General features: G+C 40.4%; 1 protein-coding gene and 1 long non-coding RNA gene across 3 annotated transcripts in view; one reads left to right on the top strand and one right to left on the bottom strand.

Moving 5' to 3' along the window:
• SVEP1 (sushi, von Willebrand factor type A, EGF and pentraxin domain containing 1) overlaps positions 1-23,689 on the top strand; it is a 117,827-nt gene extending 94,138 nt beyond the window's left edge. Inside the window, exons 39-50 of the mRNA XM_064403058.1 lie at positions 172-397; positions 1,496-1,651; positions 3,503-3,566; positions 4,254-4,427; positions 5,379-5,552; positions 5,976-6,149; positions 7,504-7,680; positions 9,022-9,192; positions 14,016-14,111; positions 16,778-16,873; positions 19,472-19,565; positions 21,170-23,689. Coding sequence (XP_064259128.1) covers positions 172-397; positions 1,496-1,651; positions 3,503-3,566; positions 4,254-4,427; positions 5,379-5,552; positions 5,976-6,149; positions 7,504-7,680; positions 9,022-9,192; positions 14,016-14,111; positions 16,778-16,873; positions 19,472-19,565; positions 21,170-21,200 — 1,633 coding nt within the window. The 3' untranslated portion in view covers positions 21,201-23,689. The remainder of the gene's footprint in view (positions 1-171; positions 398-1,495; positions 1,652-3,502; positions 3,567-4,253; positions 4,428-5,378; positions 5,553-5,975; positions 6,150-7,503; positions 7,681-9,021; positions 9,193-14,015; positions 14,112-16,777; positions 16,874-19,471; positions 19,566-21,169) is intronic.
• On the bottom strand, positions 7,641-14,089 carry LOC135289466 (uncharacterized). Of its 2 annotated transcripts, XR_010352212.1 has the most exons (4): positions 13,981-14,089; positions 12,992-13,630; positions 11,704-11,795; positions 7,641-9,252 (listed from the first exon to the last, which is right to left on the bottom strand). It is a non-coding gene; the product is annotated as an uncharacterized LOC135289466 (long non-coding RNA). The 2 variants fall into 2 exon arrangements; XR_010352211.1 differs by having other exon boundaries at positions 12,992-14,005.
• Positions 23,690-25,411: the final 1,722 nt, after the last annotated feature.

The following is a 25,411-nucleotide window of genomic DNA, read 5'->3' as shown; positions in this document are numbered from 1 at the left end:
CAGAATTAATTCAGTCCAGACATACTTCTTACAGGTTTACCTTGAAATAATAGAAAAATCTCAATACATACTTATTAACAACTAATGCTGAAAAATTACTGTCCTGACTTTTTAATTTATGGGTCATTCCTAGCTGTGTCTCTGTGGTCAGGTCTTCGTGCTGTGTTGCAGATGTCTGGAAGGCTACACAATGGCGACAGAAGTGGATATATGCACTTGCCAGGAAGATGGACAATGGTCCCCTCAAAGTATCTCCTGTTGCCCCAGAAAATGTCCCCTTCCAGGAAATATCACTAATGTAATTGTACTTGGGAACAACTTCACTGTGAACACAAGCATCACTTTGTCATGTGTAGAAGGCTACACTCTGGTGGGAGCAAGCACATCTACATGCAAGGTATAGTTTTATTAGCATGGTTTTATTCTTGAATTCAGGAGTCCTTCTTGAATTCAGGAGTCCTTCTCATATCTTCCTTACCTTTTGGCCCTTAACTGGACACAACAAAAAAATTCAAAGCATATTCTGCAAAATATATTATGTTTAGTTGTTTCCCAATAAGAGCAATTATTTGTTTTCTATGTACAGACTTTCAAAACTAAAAATATTTTATTTCTCTTTCCACCAATAGCTGAGGCTGTCCTTTAGAAAAGCATTCATTTTATCACATGCCAAGCATTAAATCATGTCTGAGACTTTAAAAAATTATGTCCAAGATTTCTAATGTATTTTGAGGATTGCGTACAGAGCTGTATCTCCAGAATAACAGGCAGCAGACATTTTAATCCACTGTACACCTGTAGAAACTTGAATCCTCTGTTAAAGAACAAACATCTTAATCAGTTCCAATGGTAACCTCCTGTCACATTAGCTGTGGACAGCCTCATCTTAACTTTGTAAATAGACTTTTAAAGTCACTAGGTATGCTCATATGAGAAAAGCTGAGTATGTGTGCATTTGCAGAGTAAGTCTTTCTTATGAAATGTTTTCCCCCTCATTTTGTTGTTTCAAATATCTGTAGAAGTAGGAGTAGTTGTCCTTGACAAGTGTTTCTTCAGATACCAGTCTTCCCTTAGTAAGTTAGAAAAGGCTGCTGAAGCACTTAGTCGTGGTGTTAGACATTCAAGCAAGAGAGAAATACAAAACATGAAATCAGGCAGATGTGGTTTTCATTCTTCTGATGTGTTCCCTGAGCAATTAGGTGACCTTGCACCAGTGAATTTGCTTTTCCAAGCTTTTTTCCCCCATTTTATTTTTTTGTTCCTTCTGTCTTTTAAATCTCAAGCTAAGTGTTCCTACCAAAGATAACTCCAGTTTATGTTAACATCTTAAAAATGTTACTTAGATTATCAAGTTTTATAAAGGATTGCACAGATAATATTCTATCTGTACACCCACAGCAACTGCATGCTCCTACTATGATTTTTCTTTTTCAATTAGATATGATTGCACATATAAAGCAGTGCTCTTACATTTCTAATTACGTTTATTTTTCAGGAAAATGGTATTTGGGTGCCACCATTTTCTGATGATATCTGCAGTCCTGTGTCATGTGGAACTCCAGAGTCTCCAGAGCATGGATTTGTGATTGGAACTAAATACAACTTCAAAGATGTTTCTCTTTATAAATGTGACTCTGGCTATGAATTACAAGTAAGCAAGTTCAAATCTCCAATACTCTAAGTTCTCATTTGCAGTTCTGAGTGATTGCTGTGGACTGCCTCTTTCATTCTGATGCCATAGAAGCTGGGTGTCTGCTGGTTTTGTTATTGTCTATAAACAGTTCCTGCTGTGTTTGGGGCAGCCTTTGAATGGCTTCAGGGTATAGTTGAAGCAAATGTAAGAATCCTGTTCAGAGATATGTGTCCAGCAGGTATCTTGCAGTATTTGAGTTTTCTTAACTGAAGTCCTTTGCAAATACAGGATTACACATGCTTATGACCATTAGTCAGGGAAGAGTTAATTTCTTATGTACCACTCCTTTGACCTGGTTCCTTAGCTAGAGTTAGGCTGCTTTTTTTTTTTCTTTTTTTTTTTTTTCCATTTTGTAGTGTCCCATCATTACATCTGCATGCCAAGAGTTGTGCCTTCCAGACTTACAGTTCCAGACTTACTGCCCTCAGTTCTATGACATTGCTAGATGGTATTAAAGTGATATATCAAAGGTATTCCGTTTTGTTCAATGGCAGCTTTATTCCCTGATGGAGGAGGAATCAAAGTTCTTTCCTGTCCATTGTTTTTATTACGGCTTTTATCCCCACCTCAGCTCTGAAACAGCATTGCTTTCCCAGTATCAGGATTCAGGCTAGCAAGTTCAGAGCTGCCTCAGGGGTGTTTTCAAAAGCTGCAGTGAATTCAGAAATGACAGTAGGTTGCTGAGGCACAGCATGATCTCCACTGTTCCCAGGTGATGAGTGAGACATGAGGTGGTGAGATGTCTCCAGGACAGAGGCTGGCTCTTAATGCTGGTTTTGTGAGGGCCAAGCAGAGTGCAGGATTACACTTCCTTTGTACTGTTTTAACACCAGTGACTAATTAAGGACTGCATGCATGTAAAATCACCCAGTCAGAAGTTAATTCACTCGGTCAAGTTAAAATAAGAGTTTGGAGAATGCTTAGGTGGCAATGACTTTAATTTTCATTATGTTGTCAAATAGTGCAAATATGCACTGGGGATGAAGGTGTTGGTATTTAGACAAAAAGATAGAGTTGATGTTTCAAATAATTCTAGGAAGCAATAAAACAGTGTTGTTATACAGTAAGAAGCTCTTCCAAGCTTCCTAATCAAGTTTCGCCACCTAGTGTCAAACTGTGTCCCCGCTGTAGAAGAGAAGTCCTGCTTTTTTCCTTTGGAAGGCAAAGTCCATAGGGTGTGATGCTGTACAACAACATGTCAAACAGCTGCTCTTTATCGATAGGCCTGCTTTGTAATAAAAGTACATTACAGCAAGGGACATAATTAAATATTGTCCTTCATGTCTCGGAGTAAAATAAAAATTAATCCTGGGCTATTAGGCTGTCCGTAAGACTTGTATGTAAGAATGAAATAATGTAATTTATAGGCAAATATTAAGAATGAGTGATTGGGATGTGGTTAAATCAGCACATCATGTTTATCAAACATAAGGTTGTACAGTTGTTGAAAAAATTGCTAGTTGAATTTCCTATAAGTGAGTCCTGAAAGAAGAAAAATTGTCATCACAACACATTCCTAGGAGCAAGAATGATAAAACTGACAAAAAAGATGATACTCTGGAGATATAAGGACAAGAGAACTAACTAACTGGCCCCACAAACTTTTGGTTTATAAAGAACACCCATCATTTTGCAGAAAGTTCTGCCATAAACTCTACTAGTAGACTTGGGCTGTAGCACTTCATTTTCTCTTTACATGGGTGGCACATGGAGAAAAAGCTTCCTTACCTTGCTGGATACTAAAGATGATGGGAGAAAAGAGCTAACTAAAGCAATGTTGTTCTTTGAGCATTTTCTATTGTTTCACAGGGTGATGCAGAACGGACTTGCCAAGAAGACAAGCTTTGGAGTGGCACTGTGCCAGTGTGCAGAAGTATGTTCTACCTGAATCTATCACTTAATGTTGGTCAAGGGTGATATCACACAACAGAAATCACTAATTCTCATTTTGCTTTATAACCCATACTGTCTGCATTTACCTAAATATTTTTGGTAAGTACCACTGGTAACAACCTGGAAGGGCAGAATTGCTGGTGTGTGCAGGTAGCAGTGTGAAGAAAATCTCTACACCTTTCTGCCTTGCTCCTCTGCAGAGAGCTTCCAGGTTAAATAGTTCTGACACTTTTGAGGTCATGGGTTCTGCGGTTATTGAGAGCCTCTGAACACATTAGTTGCCAGGAGTCACACGTATTTAGTGTCCTCCAGTGTAACTCTGTGGATATCATTCTCAAAGGCACTTCAATTCTCTGAGATCTCATTGATTGCAGTGCTGAAATAGGAGTTTTTACACAAATGTTTACATGGACTTCAGCTGTTGGCCGAAAGACAAAACAGTTTCCAGTGGCTTCCTGCCAGCACAGTCACAATAGATTTTTTACTTTTAGCATGAAGTGGAAACACCAAGTATGATTCTGCTGGTCTACTCAGGGGCAAATTCCTGGCAATGACCAGATAACTGCTATGTTTTTTCCTGTTTCTCAGAGTAAAACCTGTGGAGGAGCTATGAACAGGGCAAGTCATATACATTTTGCTTGATTGGAAAGTATTTCTTACATTACAGGAATATCATGTGGACCCCCAGACATGATAGAAAATGGATCTGTTAAGGGAGAGGAGTTCCTGTTTGGCAGTGAAGTTTTTTACAGCTGTGACCCTGGCTTTGAGCTGCAGGGGCCAAGCAGAAGGATTTGCCATGTTGACAGAAAGTGGAGCCCTTCCGCCCCTACATGCATGCGTAAGTAGCAAGCAGAGTAATGTGATGTCCAGGAAAGCTAGGGCAGGAGGAGAGTGTTTTGTCTGACTTCCTCCCTAGCTGGCTTTCCCTCCAGCAAAGGGTCTGTAAGAGGAGGAGCCAGAGGAAAAGCCAGCAGTATCTCTCTGATCAGAAGCAATCTCCTTTTGGCACATTGCAATGGCATAAACATAGAGAGAGTCGTGCTGACGTCAGTAGGGTAGGAACGTGGCCTGCTGTATCTGACTTGCCTTGAATCATGGTGTGCAGAGCCTTGGACATGTTCACCCCTGCCATGCCAAAGCAAGTATATCCTGGCCACTCAGTATCTCTGGATACCACAGCTGTGCTCCCTAGGATCAAATCTTGGCTTTCTATCAAGAAAATAACTAATAGAGGGAGCTTAGGAAGAAGGATTTATGACTTATTTCATCCAGCTTATAAATAAAATGGAAATATTTACAGTATTTACTAATAAATCATTCTCCATCTTTTCTTGTTGATGTCATAGTTCTATGCCTTGCATTCTTCTCTCTCACCTTTGATGAATTTACTTGGTCTCCACAGTGTGGGACAGGGGTCAAGATTCTTCTTAACTACTGCCATTGTTCTTGAGCACATTTTGAGATCATCGTCCACTGCAGGACCACAAAGGGGACTGAAAATGCAGCCTCAGGCATGCACAGAAGAAATATTCTGAATCCTCTGTTGGTTTGGGCATACCTGATGTCTTATAACAACAGCAAATACCTTTAAACACTTTCAGGTGTCTGCAGTGTGAACCCCAGGAAAAGGGCAGGAAAGGAATTGTATAACTGTTCTCCATGTTCTCAGCTTCTTTCTTGCTGTCTTTCAATTAATTCAGGGTGAGAACAGAGCTATCAGGTGGTGTGTGACTCATAGAAAGAATAGTCTTCATTGTGTATAAAACCCAAAAGTTTTCTTCTCTCCTAGAAATTACTTGTGGGCTTCATCCCTCCATTGAAAAAGCAGAGGCCATTTCTACTGGAAGCACATACAGAAGTTATGTAACCTTTGTGTGCAGCTCTGGATACCATCTTGTTGGGCCCCAGAATATCACATGTCTTGCCAATGGGAGCTGGAGTAAGCCCTTGCCATTGTGTGAAGGTAACTGTTTGGTTTTGTGTCCTGGAACATTCCAATCTGGGATAAGCAATAGCTCCTCCCTTATGCATGCATATCATGTAATCCAGAGACTGAGTTTCTTTGGAAAAATGATTCTGTAATGAGGGGTTTCTAGAGAATCTATCAGTGGAGAGAAAGAATGATTTCCATCTTTCTGCTCTACTGGCCCCAGTCTGAAGTCATAAATGTGCCCTAACTTCCCCATTTTGTTTGGGCTTTTCTCCGTCACCAGGAGGAGTTTCTTTTCTAGGCTGGCTACATTTCCTTCACAGGGTTACTGAATCAATGTTCTTCATTATTTATAAGTCTGTGGTGACTTTTAGCATATTGTGTTATTAATTCAGGAAATGTTTCAAGTCCAGGACTAAATATCAAGCTGAATTAATAAGACCCCTTCCTTTGCAGAGACCAGATGCAAAATTCCAGTTTCCTTGCCGAATGGGAAAGCAATTTATGAAAACAATACAGTTGGCAGTACAGTAACATATCTCTGTGAGAGGGGATACAGCTTGGAAGGAGAACCAGCAGCAGAGTGCACACAAGATGGAAGATGGAGTAATCCGTTGCCTCTCTGTAAACGTGTGTGTTTGCTTTGTAATGGAAAAATTTTTGCAGAGAAACAGCAGGGGCAGTTACTGATACAAGTTAAAGCATTAATTTCTTGGAGTGTATTTTTGTGCCAGTAAAAGAACAAGCTGTCTTCTGCATAGGTCCCTCTAGTTGGAAAGATGACATAAAATGGAGTTATTATAGTAAAACACTTGATAAATATTAGAAGCAGGTGGGAGAATCATTTGGAGGAGAAGGCAAAAGGGAAACTTTATTGTTGTCCACAAGTGACATATTGACAGGGTGCAAAGGAAAAAGTGCCAGATTCTTCTCAGAGTTGCACAGTGGTAGAGTGAAATGCAATGCACACTAGTTGCAATAAAGGAAGCCCCAGTGCAGTTTTTGAAGAAACTTTTTACCATCAACAGAGTCAAACAGAGGAGCAGAAACTCAGAATAGGACATGAGATTTCAATCTACAGAGTTACTCAAATTTAACTCAAATTTCTGATCAGGTTCCAGAGCAACTTCAGACCTAGCTGGCCTGCTTGAATAAGCAGGTTGGACTTAATGGCTGTACAAATTATTTTGCATTTCTGTGAAATAGTGTGTTGTGTACATGTGCACTGTACCCACACACCCACAATAGCCTTTCTTGCTGCTGTATGTGTCTTTAACTAATTTTAAGACGTAGTGTAGTCTCAGGATGGTTAATTTAGACATTTAATTTTTGTATTACAATTTATTCATTTTAGTATCAAGAAACTGACATAAATCTATGCTCTTTATAGAGCCAATATTTTCTACATTGGTGGTGAGATCAACAGACCATGCAAAAATAGCCCAGCAAGTTTACAGAAAGCAATAAATAAAATTAGAGAGATTCTAAGCTCTAAGTCTGTAATCAAACATCTGAATTTTTGCTGCTCTTTATTAGTCCAGCCCCTCCAAACATGAAGTAGGATAAGTCTGGTTCTCTTTTATATAATGGTTAAGGTAAACAGGAAGGACAAGAGAGAATGGTTTCACAGTAACAAGTAGGATATTTCTCACTTAAATCCTTAGTATGCCTTCTCCTGGCATCAGCAGAGGATGTGACAGCAGTGAATTAGAAAATTTTTAATCATTATGTTATGATCCAGTGAATTAGAAATTCTTTAATTTCTAATTAAACAGCAGTGAATTTGATTTTTTAAATTATTATTTTATGACCCAAATCTCATAATTTCAAATCAAATTACAAATTGAGCTCACATACAGCATCTATTCCTATTGCTTCTCATGTGCCTTGGGTTTGAAATTTGCAGAAGCTATTCTAAAGTGGTCTCTCTTCCTTCCATCTCTTTTTCTTTCCTTCTTTCCCCTCACACCCTTACTTTGAACAGCAAACCCTTGTCCTGTGCCTTTCATAATCCCAGAGAATGCCCTTCTGTCAGAGGTGGATTTTCACGTTGGCCAGAATGTATCCATCAGGTGCAGGGAGGGCTACCAGCTGAAAGGGCAGTCTGTGATCACCTGCAATGCTGATGAGACCTGGACTCCAGCCACAGCTAAGTGTGAAAGTAAGTACAAGACACACCATTCCACAGGGATTGGTATCTTCCAGAGGGTTCTAAGAAGCTGTAGAGAAGAGCTGTGTCTTCTTTCTTTCTAACAGAGTTGTTCCTTTAAAAGGACTCAGAATACATCTATGTGGGTTGGTGCTTCAACAGTATTCATCCTACTATATACTAGACCCTTCTGTAAATGTATTCTTAATTTACCGTTTGCAAGCCTGGAGCTGGATTAGTTGTTGAATACCCTAAATACCCTAAGAATGATTCCCCTGAGATCATGGGTGATGATACAAGAGTTGCAGAATGAGGTGCTGCCTTTTATAGTATTTATTAATATTGACAGAAAGCAGTGTCCTTTTGCAAGCATGTTGGAAAGCCTTTTGACTTCTTGCAAGCAATACTGCTTAGACTCATGGATCACAGAATGGCTTGGGTTGGAAAGGACATTTAAGATCATCTAGTTCCAGCCCCTCTGGCATGGGTAGGGATGTCACTAAATCAGGTTGCTCTGGTCCCATCCAACCTGGCCTTGAACACTTACACGTGTGAGGCATCCACATCTTCCTTGGGCAACCTGCTCCAGCACCTCCTCACTGTCTGGGTAAAAAATTTCTTTCTGATACCTCAACTAAACATGCCGCTTTCGGTTTAAAACCGTCGCCTCTTGTTCTGTCTCTATCTTCCCATATAAATACTACCTCATCTTAATAAGACCCCTTAAGAAACAAGAAAGCTGCAATGAGGTCTCCCTGAAGCCTTCTCCTGGATCCATGCTGAATAATCCCAGCTCTCTTTACCTTTCTGGGTAGGAGAGATGCTCCATCCCTCTGATCATTTTTGTGTCCCTTCTCTGGACCCACTCTTTCTTGTACTGAGGACCCCAGAGATGGATGCAGCACTCCGAATGGGGTCTCACAAGGGCAGAATAGAGTGAGATAATCCCCTTTCTCACCCTGCTGGTCACACTTCTTTTGATGCAGCCCAGGATACCAGTGGCTTTTGGGGCTGCACCCAAAAATGCAGCTGCCGGTTCATGTCCAGCCTCTCACCATAAAGAACCCCCAAGCCCTTCTCAGGGTTGCTCTCAGTGACTTCTTCTCCCAGTCTGTACTCACGTTTGGTATTGCCCTGAACTGAGTGCAGCACTTTGCACTCGGACTTGTTAAACGTCGTGGGATTTTCGTGAGTCCACTTCTTAAATTTGTCCAGATCCTTGGACTCCATTGCTGATTTACCACCAGGGGTGTGTCTGTGACATCTCCCTGCAACAGCATTGTCTCTAGGGTTAAAACCGGTGTCATGTAGGCTCTGCAGCTCACCAACAACTGGACGGTTTCTTTTGTTTAGAGATATCTTGCGGTCCTCCAGCTCATGTAGAGAATGCTCTGATTCGCGGTAGCTTCTATCAGTATGGAGACATGATCACCTATTCATGCTACAGTGGGTACATGCTGGAGGGGCCCCTGCGGAGTATTTGCTTGGAAAATGGAACATGGACAACACCACCTACCTGCAAAGGTCAGTATTTTTTACTAACAGAATGATAGCTTAACTTGCCATAAACACAGAGTTGTCATCCTAGGTACAACAAAAAGGAAAGTGAAATTGTTGTTAGCTTTAGTGCAGTCATAGTTTCACTCAGGGCATTTAATTCCAGGTTATTGATTTATTTCCAGTTTAAAGAGAAGGCTTCCATAATTTTTTTTCTTTAGTCCTAGCTAGTTTGTTCTGCTACAGTGTTGTATCCCACACTTAGGATCTTTTCTCCTGACATCTTTTGCAAGAAAGTGACAGAACTAGTCATCTTCCTGACAAGCTGACCTGTTTCAGATAAGTCAGTTTTTCACAGTCAAAAACTGAACACTGCAGAAACCAAAATAGAACAAATGGATTCTTAGTCCCTTACTATGTTTAAGGTGTGGCAGCTACTGAAATTCAGTTTGCAGTAAGAAGTAGATTGATATAGCTCACTAAATAATACACACTGAGCACTCTAGAAAATTCATAGATTTAACTGTATACCAGGCTTTCTAAACTTGGCATATCAGCAGGTATTTGTTATTTCTTGGTCTCTTGAGCTAAAACATTCACTTTTTGAAAGCCAAGAGTTAACTCTTCCATTTAAAAGATTCAAATAAATAAAAAGTTTTGAACAGAAAATTGGGGAAACAAAACTGAAGATAAAATAAACTCAACAATAAAAAACATATATAAGTATATTCAAATACTAACTAAGTCATGGATGAGGAACAGCAAAAGAGTTCAGTGTCATAGGGCTTTGGTGGAAGAGATCTTGTCACCTGCCATTTCCCTGTCAGAAGCTTGGCTTGACCTCTGCTGCTGGGTAGCTGGACACAAGGAGTTACCTGCGCTCTGAAGTCTTATTTCAGACTGTGGAACAGCCACCATGAAAATTGAGCTTTAGGTATTCTGTTTAGAAAGCAAAAAACTTTACAACACAGCAGTGGCCAGTCACGAGCAGCCCCATTCTTCTTCACACAGAAGAAGAAAAGTTCAAGGATGCTCACCTGGGAGCATTGGAGTCATTATCAGAATTGTCAGGTCAGCCTCTCCTGCAAGTCTCAGCTACCCATGTCAAAATACAAGCAACAGTTCTTCCGTCCTCAGAATGGCTCAGGAGCCATTTGGAGATAAAGGATTCTATACTGTACTAAGCCTGGCAAATCATGGACCCCTCATCAGTTTTTTTAATATGAATTCTGACAGCAAAATATTATGAATACTGACACTTAAACAAGTTGAGTTACCCTTCTCTATGAAAGCAGACACTCACCTAAATTCCTATATGTGATAATGTCCTGCCTAAAAATCATGGATCAGTAGAGCATTTTGAGGAAAATCAGAACCAAAGAAGAGGGCTTGCAACTCCTGAATATTTCAGGAATAGAGTAGCTTCTCCTGAGAAACAGTTTTGTCTTGGGCTTGTGACCAAGGCTTGGCGTGAACAATTGCCAATTACAGCCAAGTACAGAAGATTTGAAGGAAAAGCAACTGAGTTACTTCAGTTGTCATGATGTATCCAAAAGTCCTGTTGGAAATTTGCACTCCCAAAGCACCAGACTGTTTCTAAAAAGTTTGCATTTCTAAACTGTGATGACTACATAATTCAAGGGATCTCTGCATAATAGCTACTTTACCTAAGTGAGAATTCAGTAGCAAAATTATTTGGATATTATCTGTTGCAATTGTAGCATTTTGGATTGTTCAACTGTCCTTTTAGTATCACCATTTTATTCTTATTTAATATTTATTAGTTACAAAGAACTCCTTTATGCCAAGGGATGCAATTGTCTGCTAAGATAGGTTCATGCCACTGGTCACCAGAAACCAAGAAGGACTGATCTGCAAAGCACTGTCAAACATTCTGTTTGCAATACTGCAATATCTACTGGGACTGTTCAGAGGAATAAGTATTAGGGAAAATTATTTCCAAAGGATGCAGTGAAGAGGTGGACACATGATGAAGGTGGAAAACAAAGCAGAATAACCTGTGTATTAAGGGAGGACAATAACAATTTCCCTCCTCTTTTCTAAAAGGGGACTTTAAAAGAACTAAAGATGTTTCTGAGAGGACTGTCCTGCATTTTCATGACACATGTCAAAGTGATCTTTCAAAACTGCTCTATAATTCATGTGAGTGGTTTTCCTAACAAAAGTCCTACAGGATCCAAGCCTTTGTGGTCTACATCAGAAACTACATGAAAGCACTCTTTGTAATGACTCATGCTGCATTTTTTGTTTATGGCTGTGTGAGTTGATTATTAATGTGTTCAAAGCCTGCTTGAAACGTTCTGTCCCAGTTGAACAGGTTTGTTAATGTAAATATTATAATTAAAAAGCAGACTTTGGAAGAGCTCTCGCCACAGCTGCACTTGCCTGAATCACCACTGGTTAGAGGTTGCTGGCCAGATTCTGATCTAAGTTTCAGGGGGGAGAAGTATTAGCCTGGATCTGCTGATTGTAAATATCTGCAGGACTGGTTAGGCTGCACAGATGCACACAGCTTACCTGACTCTTCTTTCTGAAGTGCTCTAAAACTCTTGTCTGTTTGCTCTCTTCACATCTTGCTGACTTTGAATGAGTGAGTGGTCCATGTGGATCTGTCAACAAGAAAGTTTGTACTCCATCAGCAAATAAGAACATTACGAGAGGGAAGCTAGGGCCTGAAGAAATTGTTCACTTGCAACTACAAGGAAGCATTTTGCAAAACTAAAAACAGATTACACAATTTATTTTTCCCCTTCTGACACATTTGACTTGCGGTAGTGTAATGCTTTTGTGTCCTGTGTAGATAAAATTACAAGGGGATGTCAAAAGATTGATACCATGGATGTGAGATTTGATACCATTAACTAAAGTCACAATTGATCATTTCTATTCTCTCCCGAGCACATCAGGACTGCGTTTGCTTGCTTTTACAACCGACAACAAAAAAAAAAGAGATCTCATCATCCAGTCCCAATTGTTGTTCTAGTCTTGTCTGTTGACAAGAATAATCCTCACAGCTACAGACAAGTAGCCTTTGCTTGCCTAAATTGGTGTATAACAAGTGCACACCTAGGGATGATAGATTCTTATTCAGTTTCACAACCAGGACCTGGGCAAAAACCCAGGGAAAGCCTATCTCTACCTGACATCTGATTGCTGAGTAGCATGGAGTTGCCATCCAAAGCAATTTTTCTTACTCGTGAAATATCTGCATCTTCTACATTGACAGAGAGGAAAAATACATTTCAGAGATCTTATTTCATGGGATTTGAATTTAATATGGGATCATTTATATATTGATCTTGTACTTCACATCCCATTATACATTAATGGAATGTTGTTTAAGTGGTGTAGATCACACAAAGCTTTAAATGGATCTTCCACTGCAGAAAAGAAACCTGTTTGGCACACTGTTCTGCTTTAGTCAACACCCAGAGACAAGCTGTCTGTGTAGTAATAGATATTTTTGCAACAAAAATTTTCAAAATCACTGTTAAAATATTGCAAATTATGTTAATCTTTCAGAGGTCTTGTCCCATTCTCCTTATCAGCTGACACTTGATGGGAAGGCTCTTGAGATTGAAAAATAACATGGCAGAGCTTTGGCCTCATTTCAACAGACTCCAAGCTGTAGCTTGCATTTTGGCGTGGCTTAGCTCCAGGAGTGACTCAAGTTTGTCTCTCTGAGGGGAAGATTTTCATTCTTTCCAATGGGGATTTCAGGTCTGAACAGTGTTTCAGTGTGCCAATCCACTGTTTGTATTTAATGCTAACAAACACTCAAAGCTTAAATGCATATTTTGCTCACCTAATAACTAATTAACGATAGCAGTTCAGATGCAATTAGGAGTTCAGGTTGTTTCCTGAGATTACTGTCAGTCTGATTACTTATTTGTTCTGTTGTATTGTCTTGAAGCTGCAATTTTTCATTTTCTCTGTATAACATGCACACCAACATGAGAAAGATTGCGCTTCCTCCAATGATCTTTAAGTATAACATGTTTGTGCATAGCTTTCACCTGATTTTCTAAATAGTCCTGGTTTCCCTGGATGTATGTGACAAGAGATGATACAGTGTCATAGAAGGGGCGAGAAGTCCAAAGTCTGTCCGGCCCAGGCATGATAGACTCCACTCCAAATTCCTCGCTTTTATGATCAGGTGCTTATTAATAGGAATGGAAGCCGAGGAACGCAGTCAACATGAATGCTAGGTGAGGTGGGTAGTCACACTTTGAGTTCCAGAGATGAGCACTTACTGTGCCACTGCTGCATCCTTTTTGGTCTCTTCTCATCATGCTGGATGATAGTGCAGTAGAAATTGCCTGATCTATGACACAGTTAATCATACTTTAGACACAGTGTATATTATGCCAGATGGCATTATCTTGGTGTTTCATACCAAGGTTAGAAGAAAGCTTGATTTTATTCCAGAGTCAATTCAGAAGGCCTGGGGGAAGGGGTGAGAAGGGTAATAGATTTTTATGGTGTAGAGTATTGGTATTTTAATTTTGTTTTACAAAAGTTAGTGGGAAAATCAGATAATCAGTGTTTCAGCCTTGAAACACTATCCAAATAATTTATTCAACTATAAATATGTCTACATTTTCATTCTTTCTGTGGACAATCTTTTCATTATCTTAATGCATCCCACACTCTTGCTTACAGTACCTAATCAAACACACACAGACAGAAGATAATACAGCCCTTGAAATCAAAAGCAAGCAATATTTCTGAACTTCACTGCATTTGTTTGTTCTGCTCTGTGCAAGATGCTGAGTTACTAGGCTTCTAACTCACTGTCCAGAGTTTTAATGGAATCGTGGTGTTTCCAGCTGTCTGCCGGTTCCCGTGCCAGAACGGCGGCATCTGCGAGCGCCCCAACGCCTGCTCGTGCCCGGATGGCTGGATGGGCCGTCTCTGCGAAGAGCGTACGTATACCATCCCCAACTGCAGTCCTAAGGGTGTTGTAGGTAAGACAGATGAATTACTGCAGTGAACCAGAAGAAGCCTAAGAGATAAACCATAAAAATCATTAATATATTCTGCTTGATAAATGAAAGGAAACAGAAAGATATATGCTTGGCTTGTTTCTAGAACAATAACTGTTCCCTTACATCTTCAAAGCAAAACAAGCACTTTTTAAATTGATGTGATTTTGTTTCTGGGTGCTCTTTCACTGTGGTTGAAGAACACCTTTTTTCAGTTCTCCAAAGTCTGTTTCTAACCTGATAGTTTTGGGGAATGAACAGGGATTAGAACAGAAGAGACGTGAGTGTTCTTCTGGTGGCTGCATCAGTTTCTTGGCTTCTGTTTTTATCAGTCTGTGGTTATGAACTTCATCAGTTAATGTTCAATTAATATAATGTGTCACATTTTCCATGCTGTCCCTTCCTGACCTGTGTACTTGTGCCTCACAAATTCTAGACTGGTTTTTCCTGTCATGGATCTCCAAATTATTAGAGAGCTGGATCTGCTCTCACTGAAAAGAGCCAAATCTGACTCTCAAATCGGATTACCTGGGTGACATTGGGATGCCAGTCCTAATTCCCCATCCATTGGGATCCATGTTTCTCTTCACTGCGGTCTTAGCACAAGGAATTTGGGAGATTTAACCCTTTCAGGCTGGCATAACTGCTGCATGAGGAACCCTATTACTGTACATATAGTAAGGCATAGGCCTATGTGGATAGAAAAGGGAAGTGCCTTTATTTAGTATTTAGTATTCAGTATGGACCTGATGTAAGGCTTTAGCAAAATCTACAACAGTGGTGGTGTCTCTGGCCCCAACTCTGAGTCACTGTCCCCAACTCTGAGTATACATGGAAACCTACAAAAATTGTGCACATTCTCATCTAGTTCTTGGAAAAGGATATGGTTGAAGTATTTAAGATGTATCATATATTAAAATGGTCCTCTGAATCTATCTCTGAAGCTTTCAAGTCTTCTCTATGACAGTATCAGCTGCACATGGCACAAATTAGTGGTAGATACAGAATGAGAACAAGAGGTTCAGCAAGTTCTGCCCTTTTGCATTTATGGAAATTCCAGCTATTTGGTATATTCACACAGCTCCTATTTTTCTGTCCCTGTGCCTGGCAGTATCACCACAGCCATACGTGCCACTTAGTCCTGTAATTCTCATAGTCTCAGCAGAAGAGGATTGCACCCTGTGTCTGACAAAATTGTGTTTGGTATCCACAATTGAGTTTATTAGTTTCATCAGTAATGACACTTGAAGCATTCTCCATAACCAGCCATTTCATTTATAATCCCAGCCATTTCAGTCATCATCCAATTCAGACTGGCAACTGACTAGGCAGGTCACACTTCATGCAGGTACAGGCACTAGCCTTTTTTTTTTTTTTTTTGCCTTTTTTTTAAACTTCAGTTTAGATAGTTAGAAAAGGGGAAAAGAATTCCCGCAACTGGTCAGTACAACACCAGTTTTACATTGCTTGTCAAACAAGTGCAGCAGTGAAGAGACAAACAGGTTTAGTCTTAGACATTGAGGCTCTGTTCTGGAAACCCAAGTAGTTTTTGAGTGCTAGCACTGAGCACTGATCTGTCAGTATCAGGCCACAGTAAGGCCGCTGAGAGAATTCAGCCACCTTGTAGTTCACACTACATTTCACAAAAAATATAGGATACATCTTCTTGAGAGAGTTCTAACCATTTTAAAAATCTTGCATGGGACTACAAGTTGAATGGTATAGAGAAGTATTTCCTGGAGATACAGGTTAGTCCTGTGAGGTCCGTGGAAGCTCACAATTATTTTCTTATCCAAGCTGACTGCACGTGCTCAGCTTGACTTCTGCTGTGCAGAAGAAGAACCCCTACCTCAATCTTCTGCAGCCCGCATCCACCCTCCCAGTATTAAACTTTACTGGAAGTGCCGCTTGAGGGTCCAAATTTGACACCCAGCTCAACTCTTGCTCTTCTTAGAGCACGTACACTCAAGTACTTTGTTCACTTAGCATAGTGGAGGTAATAGTTTTGTGAAGATACTTAAAGCATGAACACATGGGAATTTTGTAGATTTGCTCACAGGAGCAGTGTAGCTCAATTGTTGCTCTGTCCAGAGGTCATCAGCTGCTTGGTATGTGCTTTGTTTCTTCCCCAGAGCTTCCAGCCCTAGCCCTTTTCACCCAAAATACCTTGTATCCAAGCTGCCTTTCCCAAGGGGCTTATGGTCTCACCTGTCTCAGCATGTTTTCACTAGCCTAGACAAAGTGCTTTTCTATGGGCAGGGCACAGATTAACTTGTTTTGGATGCTACATCTGCAAGCCCAGAGAATTCACAAACCATCCAGTTTTTTTGCCCTGGCTCAGTTCCCATGAACACAGAGCCTACAAGCACCTGAAGGACTCCAGTAATTGCTCCAACCTATCCATTTCTTTGCCACTACTCTTTGTCATGTCTGTCTGTATGTGCTGCTCATGCCTGGTGGGTAGATCCTGCTCAGCTCTGCTGATACTCCATGCAAACACTCCAAGGGGCAGTGGAGTTTCTAGTAAAACATAAGTTCGTCTCTTGCACACTCTATTCTTTGCTTCCATGGGAGATAATTATTTTTTCTGGTTCTCTTCTCCTTAGCAATATGCATTCTGCCATGTCTGAACGGAGGTCGCTGTGTGGCCCCTTACCAATGTGACTGCCCCATCGGATGGACTGGATCACGCTGCCACATGGGTAAAACTTCTCACATGCATTTTTTCTCAATTTCTGGGACTCTCCTAGCAATACCTAGCACAGTTCTCTAGGGACTCATAGAACTCCTAAGCTTGTCACAGGAAAACCCAGGCCTACAATAATGTTCCTGGAGTATTTGCTGTTCCTGGCTGTAAACTACCTCCCTGATGAGTCTTTAAAACTCCCAGAAAAGCTTGCTCTCAAAAAGGACAGACAGTATTCACAAAAGTACTCTCTGCAAAAAGCAGTGCAAAGGAGAAGAGGTTTCCAAGGAGAAGAATAAAACTATTTTTCTCAATTCCAGGTGCATGATTTTCATTTTCATCTTCAGGAAATTCAGGTCATCATTAAATTCACAAACAAGCTGCAGGTAGAGGTTTTTTCACCACATAACTGTCTGTTTTGATGGATGCCCACTAATTGCCTGGGTACTAGATCAGGACAGAGAGCACACCAAAGGAAGGATTTAAGGGTGATTGAGTTCAATAGATACATCATACATGGGTACCTTACTTCAGCTATCATCTAAGTTCTTTGAGCAAATTCAATGTGCTCTTCTTTTTACTAGATCTCTTACTTGCACTAACCAAAGGTGAAGGTCATGGACCACACCAAAATAGGGAAGGCTAGGAGGGGAGTGATTCTAGTGTCCAGGTTTGTGGTCTAACCAGTCAGTTTGTGTGAGATGAGGTTGGCTGCAGTTATGGAAAATATTTGAATCCGAGTTTAGAATATGGGGTTCCATATGAAGACTGAATGAACACCAGGTTTTGGAAGACTTTTCCCTGTGAAAAGACAATAAAACTCAGCAACAGACTGATCACTGAAACATCTTTCAGTCATTGTTAAATCTTAAACACTTACAAATATTAGATATTTTTAAACATATATTTCAGTTTCTTCACTGTATTTTTATTGTCCAGGTGCACCTTAACTGATTTTTAATAGGGACTTAACATGAAAGCCCAGTTTTGCCTTCCTGCAAGACTTTGAAGTGGCCGATGGGGTGAGCTGGGAAGGAATCCATGCCTCTGTTAATGAATGTTCCTAGTATTTGTTTAACTGATAAGAATAGTGAATCTGGGGGATAAGCTGTGCAATACACTGGAAACCAAATCCTTCTGCAGAAAATTGAAATACCGGAGAGAACATTTTAACTCTGGCCTATTGTCTTTTGAAGGGACTCTTGCCTAACACATAATGCATCATTTCCTCTCATATTTCACAAGCTTTGCAGGTATAATAGGTGCTTGAGGAGGATAGATGGCTTCTTGGCTTTTTGGCCAGCCATTCAGATCTGTGCAGGCTTGACTTGCCTTTCTGTAGCTAAAGGGAAAATTATAGTGAACAACTGCATCTGCATCATAAACACTGCTTATAAAGTTTTTTAATCATTTGTTGTTTCAGCTACGGATATTGACATTTTGTTGTTATAGAGAAATACTTTAGTGACGGCTAAAGATGTTTTGGTCATATGCTTCATTCCAAAATCAGAAGTAATTTTCAGCATTATGTACTTGGTGCACTTAATTGTATATGATGGCCTATCACTATAGCCTTCTGCCGTTGTTTGTTCTTGTTTGGCCAGAGGAACTGGAGTAGCTTTTTTGCATTCCTCTGACTACTCATTTCCATTTCCTGTAATTCCATAATAATCAGCGCTTCCTGATGCATATTCCTTGCAAAAATATTACCCAGACTTTGTCCTCACTAGTATCTTTAGGTCTGTCCTCTACACATGGCATTACGTGCTTTAAAGTATTCACATCTTTCCCGCAATATAAATGTCTGTGTTTGAAGGATCTCATTAAGTGTATATTTAACTGTTCTATAAATTGTGTGGTTTACCTTTCAATCTCAAAATTGATAGGAAGACTTAAAACTTTGACTTTTGTTTGTTTACATGATACCCTTCGGTTAGACTGTCACACAAAAGCATGTTCAACCAGGCTCAGCATGACCTGTAAGGCAGACAAGAGTTTTTCTCTAATGCCCTGTTCCACCTAGTCCCACCTCTTAGACCCCTAAGATCCAGTGTCTTTCAGGTTCTTACTGTCATTCTCTGCTTCCTTTCCTTGTCTTCATACAGGTGCCATTCTGTGAAGTCTACTCCTTGCTTGCTATTGATCTGCACATGGCTTTCTGACCTTCAGCTTCCTCTGCTTATGCTGTCTCTTTCTATGCTTTTTTCCCATGTCTGGTGTCTGCTTGTCCTGGCTAGTGTTAAGCTGTCACAGTCCTTTAAAAAAAAAAGAATCTACATTTTATTCCTGTTCTCCTGTTCATCTCATGGTTCTTCTAATTCTTGCTCCTACTTCTGCTTGCAGAATTCCTTTGTTGTCTTAATTGGAATCAAAGAACAACAGAATTTTTAAGGCAATGTAAAATTACACACTGACTGTTTCAGGAAGCTCATACAATGCATCAGACAGCAAAAGTAGTAGAAGGAGTCAAATCACACTTAATAGACGTATGCTTCTCAGGCTGCCCTTCCCATTCCTAACAGAATAAGGCAGGATGGATTTTCAGTGTCCTGCTACTAAATCAGCTTGTTGTGGATCTGCTCATTAATGCAAATTTGTGTGTGTTTGTGTGCAGCTGTTTGCCAGTTGCCTTGCTTAAATGGTGGGAGGTGCATACGACCAAATCGGTGCTACTGTCCCTCTTCCTGGACTGGACCTGACTGCTCTAGGTAAGTGTCACTGAGCACTGTCCCAGGGCTAGGCTGAATCACACCCTACTGAACTCTAAGTCTGAGGAATGAGCAAGTAATTTTAACATTTTGAGCATCTCTAGATTCTGTAAATCAGTAACCTTTAGATGCCTCAAGTTTTATAGGCAATGTGTAAAGACCTCAGAGGGTACTCTGCAAAATGATTGCCAAACTTGTAGAAAACTCAGAAAATTGTGTCTTTACATGTAAGCAGACAGGCAAACCCACAATGTTTAGACTGATTTTTTCATTATGTAAATGGAAGTGGGATTTTGACATGTAATACAGAATGTTCTTTGGGAAATTTTGGTGGCTTACTCTTTACTAGTGTTCATTTTGAATTGTACATACCTCAGCTAGGTCCATGTTCAAGACTGGGGTCATGCAACGTTTGTCATAAATAATAAGTCATCTTACACCCAGCACTGAGTGATGTAATCATTTGAAGAGTACAACAAGGCAAGTCCAAGTTCAAATCTCCTGGCAGCTCTAGGGCCATGATAGCAAAAAATGTATATACCTCAACTCACACGGGCCCGTGCTGAACACAGTGGTCATTATCCTGGAGAGCTAAATAGAACCAGATAAATATTAATATTTTTCTGCAGGGAACAGATGAAGCCTGTGACATTGTAATTTTTTCTGTTCTTCTTTCTGGGCAGATAGTGACAGACGTTCCTTCCTATCTCTCTGATAGACAGTTTATCTTAAAGCTGTGGAAGAGATGCTTGACTGAGAAATCACATTGTCCAGAGCGAATAGTATTCACTTGTCAGCTGTGATTATATGTGCCTTAGTGAAGCAACTTAAATGTATTGCAAACAAACAGTATATTTCAGCTTTAGACTGAAAGGTATACATGTGAAGTCTGGTAGTATTTCCATTTAGGACATGAAGCAGAGAAGCCCAAATCCAGCAGGCATAATAGCCAAAAATAGTGGAGTTTATCTCATGAGAGACAAAGCAAAGTGTCAGGCTATTCCCAAACCAGACTATCCCTGTCTTCTTTTGTTGGGTTTTTTTGTCCACGTCCATAGCTCTGTGCAGCAGAACACAGAAGGTAGGTCATTAGCCCTTCAGGATTGGAGTCTAGCAGCTCGTCCCTTCCAGAGCTGTTTGAGAGGACATTTCCCAAACATAACTGGGTAGGTGAAGTGAAGACAGAAACAAGCTCTGAGATCTGTTTCATATTTTGTTAAGTTTTGGCCTCAGTTACTTGTGGCTCTTTATGGGATATGATACCTTTCTGGGAATTCCAAAACAATACAGGCAAATAACATGATAGCAGGGATTCCTTGCTGCAGATTAACAAGGTGTGGATTTATAAGGGGAAGCTGAAAGGTCCCAAAGTTTTTATCAGCATGCAGAATAAGACTAGTTCCAAACTACTCTGTGATGAGCCATGATTTAAATTAAATGTCAGATATTTCTATTTCCCATGGCCATTCTCCGCCTCTGCCTTTGAGCTGTAGCATTCTAATCCTTGGTATACTTTCAGACACCATCTTCTTGTGCCTCACTGTTGATCATTTGATATGTTCAGCACACCACTGATTTTATTTTGTTTGGGATTTTTGATGCAGGAAACGGAAGGCTGGATTCTATCCCTTTTAACATCAGAGCAGCAATTCTACGTTCAGATATCTTTCTTCAGCCTACGCACCAGGGCTTGAATTCTAATGCATTGTAAATCAAATCCATTTTTTCCCTTCCCCCACCCCTCCCCAGCTCCCTTGTTTTGTATTTTATTTTGTGATACATCTTTCAATTTTTAAAGAAATCCTCTGTATTTTTCATTTATAAAAGTATTATCAAATATATGCTGCTACACAGGTGTCATACACACATACACATACAAATGTAAAGATTCCTACAATCCACTGAGGAAGTGGTTGTTTAAAGTGAAGTCCCTCCCATTTCTTACGTTAAGTAAGCTAATTAAACTATACTATACTGCCAGCCATCATTAAACAGAATATGGCAAAGCATACTGCTGTCCAGCAACTCAACAGTAAAGTGTGTTTCACAAGGCTGAATGAGCCACTAAACTCTGCATTGGGCCTGTCTTGGAACTTCAGCTGATAAAAATTATAACTGCATGTCTGTGTTGTAACCACAGTTTCTGGTGAGCATAAGAAGATTCTGTAGTGTAGTTTATGTGACATTGACTTCATTGGAGAGTGACTTAAATGCGAGGCATCAGCATGAGTTTTACGTGAGATTTCTTAGTAAAAGAGATGAGGGAACATCATCTCATTCAGAGGAGAATGGATTAAGTGTAGCCAAAAAGAGCCTTCAAAGCTTACTGACCTACAGACCATTCAGGTGTAGCTCTAAGCTGAATAATCCAGGATCCAGCAGTAGGAGGCAGATGGATCTCTGAAATTTACACTTTCCAGTTGCCATGGGACTCACGACCTGCCTGTAACCACCATCCCTTTCCTACATAAATGAATTACATCTTTTCACAGGTATCTGCTAGGTGAATGTTTCTGATATTTTAGGATTGGGTCCCAATATCTGACAGCCCCTGAGATGGAGAGAAGGCACCAGCTAGGTTTACAGGTGAAAGTTTGCTATCTGCTTGCCAAAATGTTGCAGTTTGTTGTGCAGAATTCTCAAAAAATTGGAAAGGCCTCTCTTGAGAACACACACAGGCAGAAATACTCAGCTGACTGAGAAATACTGAGAGCATACATGTTATCAGATTTCTCATTCTCAGACTGGTGGTCCCACTATGTCTGAGGAAAACACACACATGAGTGCCACCATTAAGTCATGCTCTGATGAATTGAAATGTTAAAATTTATGATTATGTAGGGTGGTGGAATTACAAAACAGAAATCACATGCATCTTTCAAAGTCACATGTTTGGTAACTGTTATCAGTTAGCAAAAAGTCTGATCTATGAAAAAAGTTCTTAGAGTCAGAACAAGAGTCATTGATCAGAAGCTACATTTTTCCCAATAATAACAGGAAAGTGTAATTTGCAGTTATCATTGGGAAAGAAAAAGAGAAATAAATTTTACCTTCTGTAGCTTCCTATTCCTGCTAAGTTACCCTCCAGATAAAGAGTGTGCACAACTGCCCCACCCCACTTTATGGATGTACCTTCCTTTTATGCATGAACCCTGATACAGGAAAGTGATAGGACACCAAATTGAGCTCACAGTTACAGTAACAGGGCTCTAGTAAATACTGACACATAACTGATGGCTGTTAGCCCAAGACCAGAAATGGGGAAGAAAGAAACAAGCAAAATTGTCAACCATTAGGAGCTTTCAGCCAATTTAAAGAAAAACAGATAGTAAAGAATAGGAGTCATTAGGGGATCAGATTAATGTGAATGTAGATTCCTTCCCAGTGGGAGCTGCAACCAGCTGAAGAGTTGTGGTTTTAGCTCCCACAACCTTCTTTTTCTAATGGACACTGCTAGCACGTAGCAAAAAATCTTCTGTCTCCCAGCTCCACAGCCATCAGCGTTTACAGCTTTGACTGAAGTTAGCGTTCAGTAAGTAACGTCCGCATTTCAACATAGTCACCACCATTTGTAGGCACTTTGTTCCTTGACTTCCTTGCTGTCTTAACAGCAAATGAAGGGAAGCTGCAGTGAGCAACACAGGACTTCTCAAGGGAAAGAGTGCATAGGTGAGAAAAGCAGATCTTTATTTATATGTCATTCTCATGGTTTTGTCGCTTTTCCAGAGTGCTTCTCTGGTGTGTCTCTGACTCTGTCCTGTCATCTCCAGAGCAGAACAGCGGTGGTGAGGAGAGTGCTTAGATCTGGCAGGACATTGCTGGACAGTTTAGGGCTGGGGAATAGCTTTTAGCACCACAGCTTCACACGAGTGACTTTTACATGGAGTCCTGGGATCAACCCAGTCAACACCTTTTGTAAGGAGATGTGGTGTTAGGACAGAATAGCTGAAATTAGAGGCTGTCATGTTAGTGTTATTGATGATGTTTTGATACTTGCTGGAATATTTTCCCCTCCCTACCCAGTACTGTTTTGTCATTTATGTCACTGCTTGTTGTGTGTTTTAAACGACTTCCATGTGATGCACTTTACACTGTAAATAAAGTTGCACCCTGTTTAGTACCTATATAGAGGCAACATGGTATTCTTTTTGTAAACCCTCACAGCAATGATATTAATCTATTAATCTTTAGGATCTGAGGGCAATGACTACAAAAATAGACCTCCATTCTAGCAAAAAGACAAAACAATTGCCAGCAAACTTAAGAGGTTGTGTCAGATTAGTCCAGATATATATGCAGATAAAAATGCAGTTAGCAACTCATGTTTCAAATCCTTTATTTTGCTAGGGCATATTTTTAAACCTGTAAAGGCCAAACTTACCACTGTCATGAAGAGACAGATTAAAACCTGCTTCACTTACCATTGAAGGAGATACAACTTGTTTTATTCTGCACCAGTACTGGAATTTTTAAAGGTATGGAAATGCCCATATTCCTGGACAAAAGAATCACTGTAACAGGAAGAAATTTTTTAACTCAAACACCATTCCTCCAAACAAGGAGCACATATGACATAACAGGCAAAATATTTAGAATGTAAAGTTTTTGGAGATAATATTGTAAACCTGTCAGTGTTTGGATACACAGCCATAAGTGGAGACTTGGAAGCGCAAAATGTGGTCAATGTTTGAAAGCCTTGCCCTAAGCTAGCAACTCAGAAGGTGGTGTGAGGTTACTGACAGTGTTGTTAATAAAGCTGTGAAATTTAATGTGTATCTTATAAAAAAGGTAGAAATTTGGATCTCAGATTTGCAGTATTTGAGATATGGGTAAAAATCCTGCAGTGGAACAGCTAGATGCCTGTGCAAATGGACTTAGATCTTGTGCACGCTCTGGAAACACAGAGAACTGCCTTATTTAAAGGGACATGTAGTAAGAACAGGCTCCTTACCCGGCCGGTTCTCTTTGTTGTGACCATTGAACAAGCTGAAACTCTGAAAGGAGTCTAGTGACACCTATGTCTCGCTGCTTGGAAGTACACTGGGAAATGTTTCAGTGTTGACTCAGACCTCGTGGGGGGGCACTGGACACGGTTAGTGTGTGCCAGCACTTGTTAACGTGAGGAGTCACCCTTACACTTTGACAGTCTGACCAGAGATCTCTTTTGCATCTCAGTGCAGCAACAGTTTATGCACCTCTGAAATGTCTTAGAGCAGTTTGGATCCTCACTGCAGAAATGATCCCTGCTGCTTTAACTGCACTGCAGATTCTTTTCTAGGAGAACACACCCTGACTACACATCTCCAGCACCAAGAGACAGGAATTGCAGTACCCAGAGGCAAGCCAGGTGGAATATGCAGTATCATTATTGATCTGTTTCTTTCCATTATTTCCATTCATACACATGGTACAGAGCACTTCTTCACATATCTATCCCATTTACAGTGAGCTCCTCTCCCAGGAGTAGGGCTGCACTTCCATTACCCTTGCTTTCTATCCTGACGTGTTGCTAGTGCCTGCCAAATGTCAAGTTCTGCAGGCTTGCCACCTCTCCCTGCTGAGCTTGGAGCACTACAAAAGCTGATGGATGTGGTTCTTCAGCACAGGCTTGTCCATCCTGCCAGATGTCCCTCCTGTAGATGGACCAGCATGACCACATACTTCTTTGTGCTGTAAGAAGCAACATGCATGGCCTGGTAAAGAGGACACGAGTTTCTACCAGCCAGTGGTAGATTGTGCCACAAGAAAGTCACTTCAAATCTTCCCATTTTATGGGTCAATGAGCCCTACCTTCTCTCCCAAGGTACTGCAGTTTTAAAACGACAGATGAGATTTAAGCATTATTA

This window comes from Passer domesticus, chromosome Z (assembly GCF_036417665.1).
Source record: "Passer domesticus isolate bPasDom1 chromosome Z, bPasDom1.hap1, whole genome shotgun sequence".
In the NCBI taxonomy this organism is placed as follows: domain Eukaryota; kingdom Metazoa; phylum Chordata; class Aves; order Passeriformes; family Passeridae; genus Passer; species Passer domesticus.
This window is presented reverse-complemented; position numbering and strand designations above follow the sequence as displayed.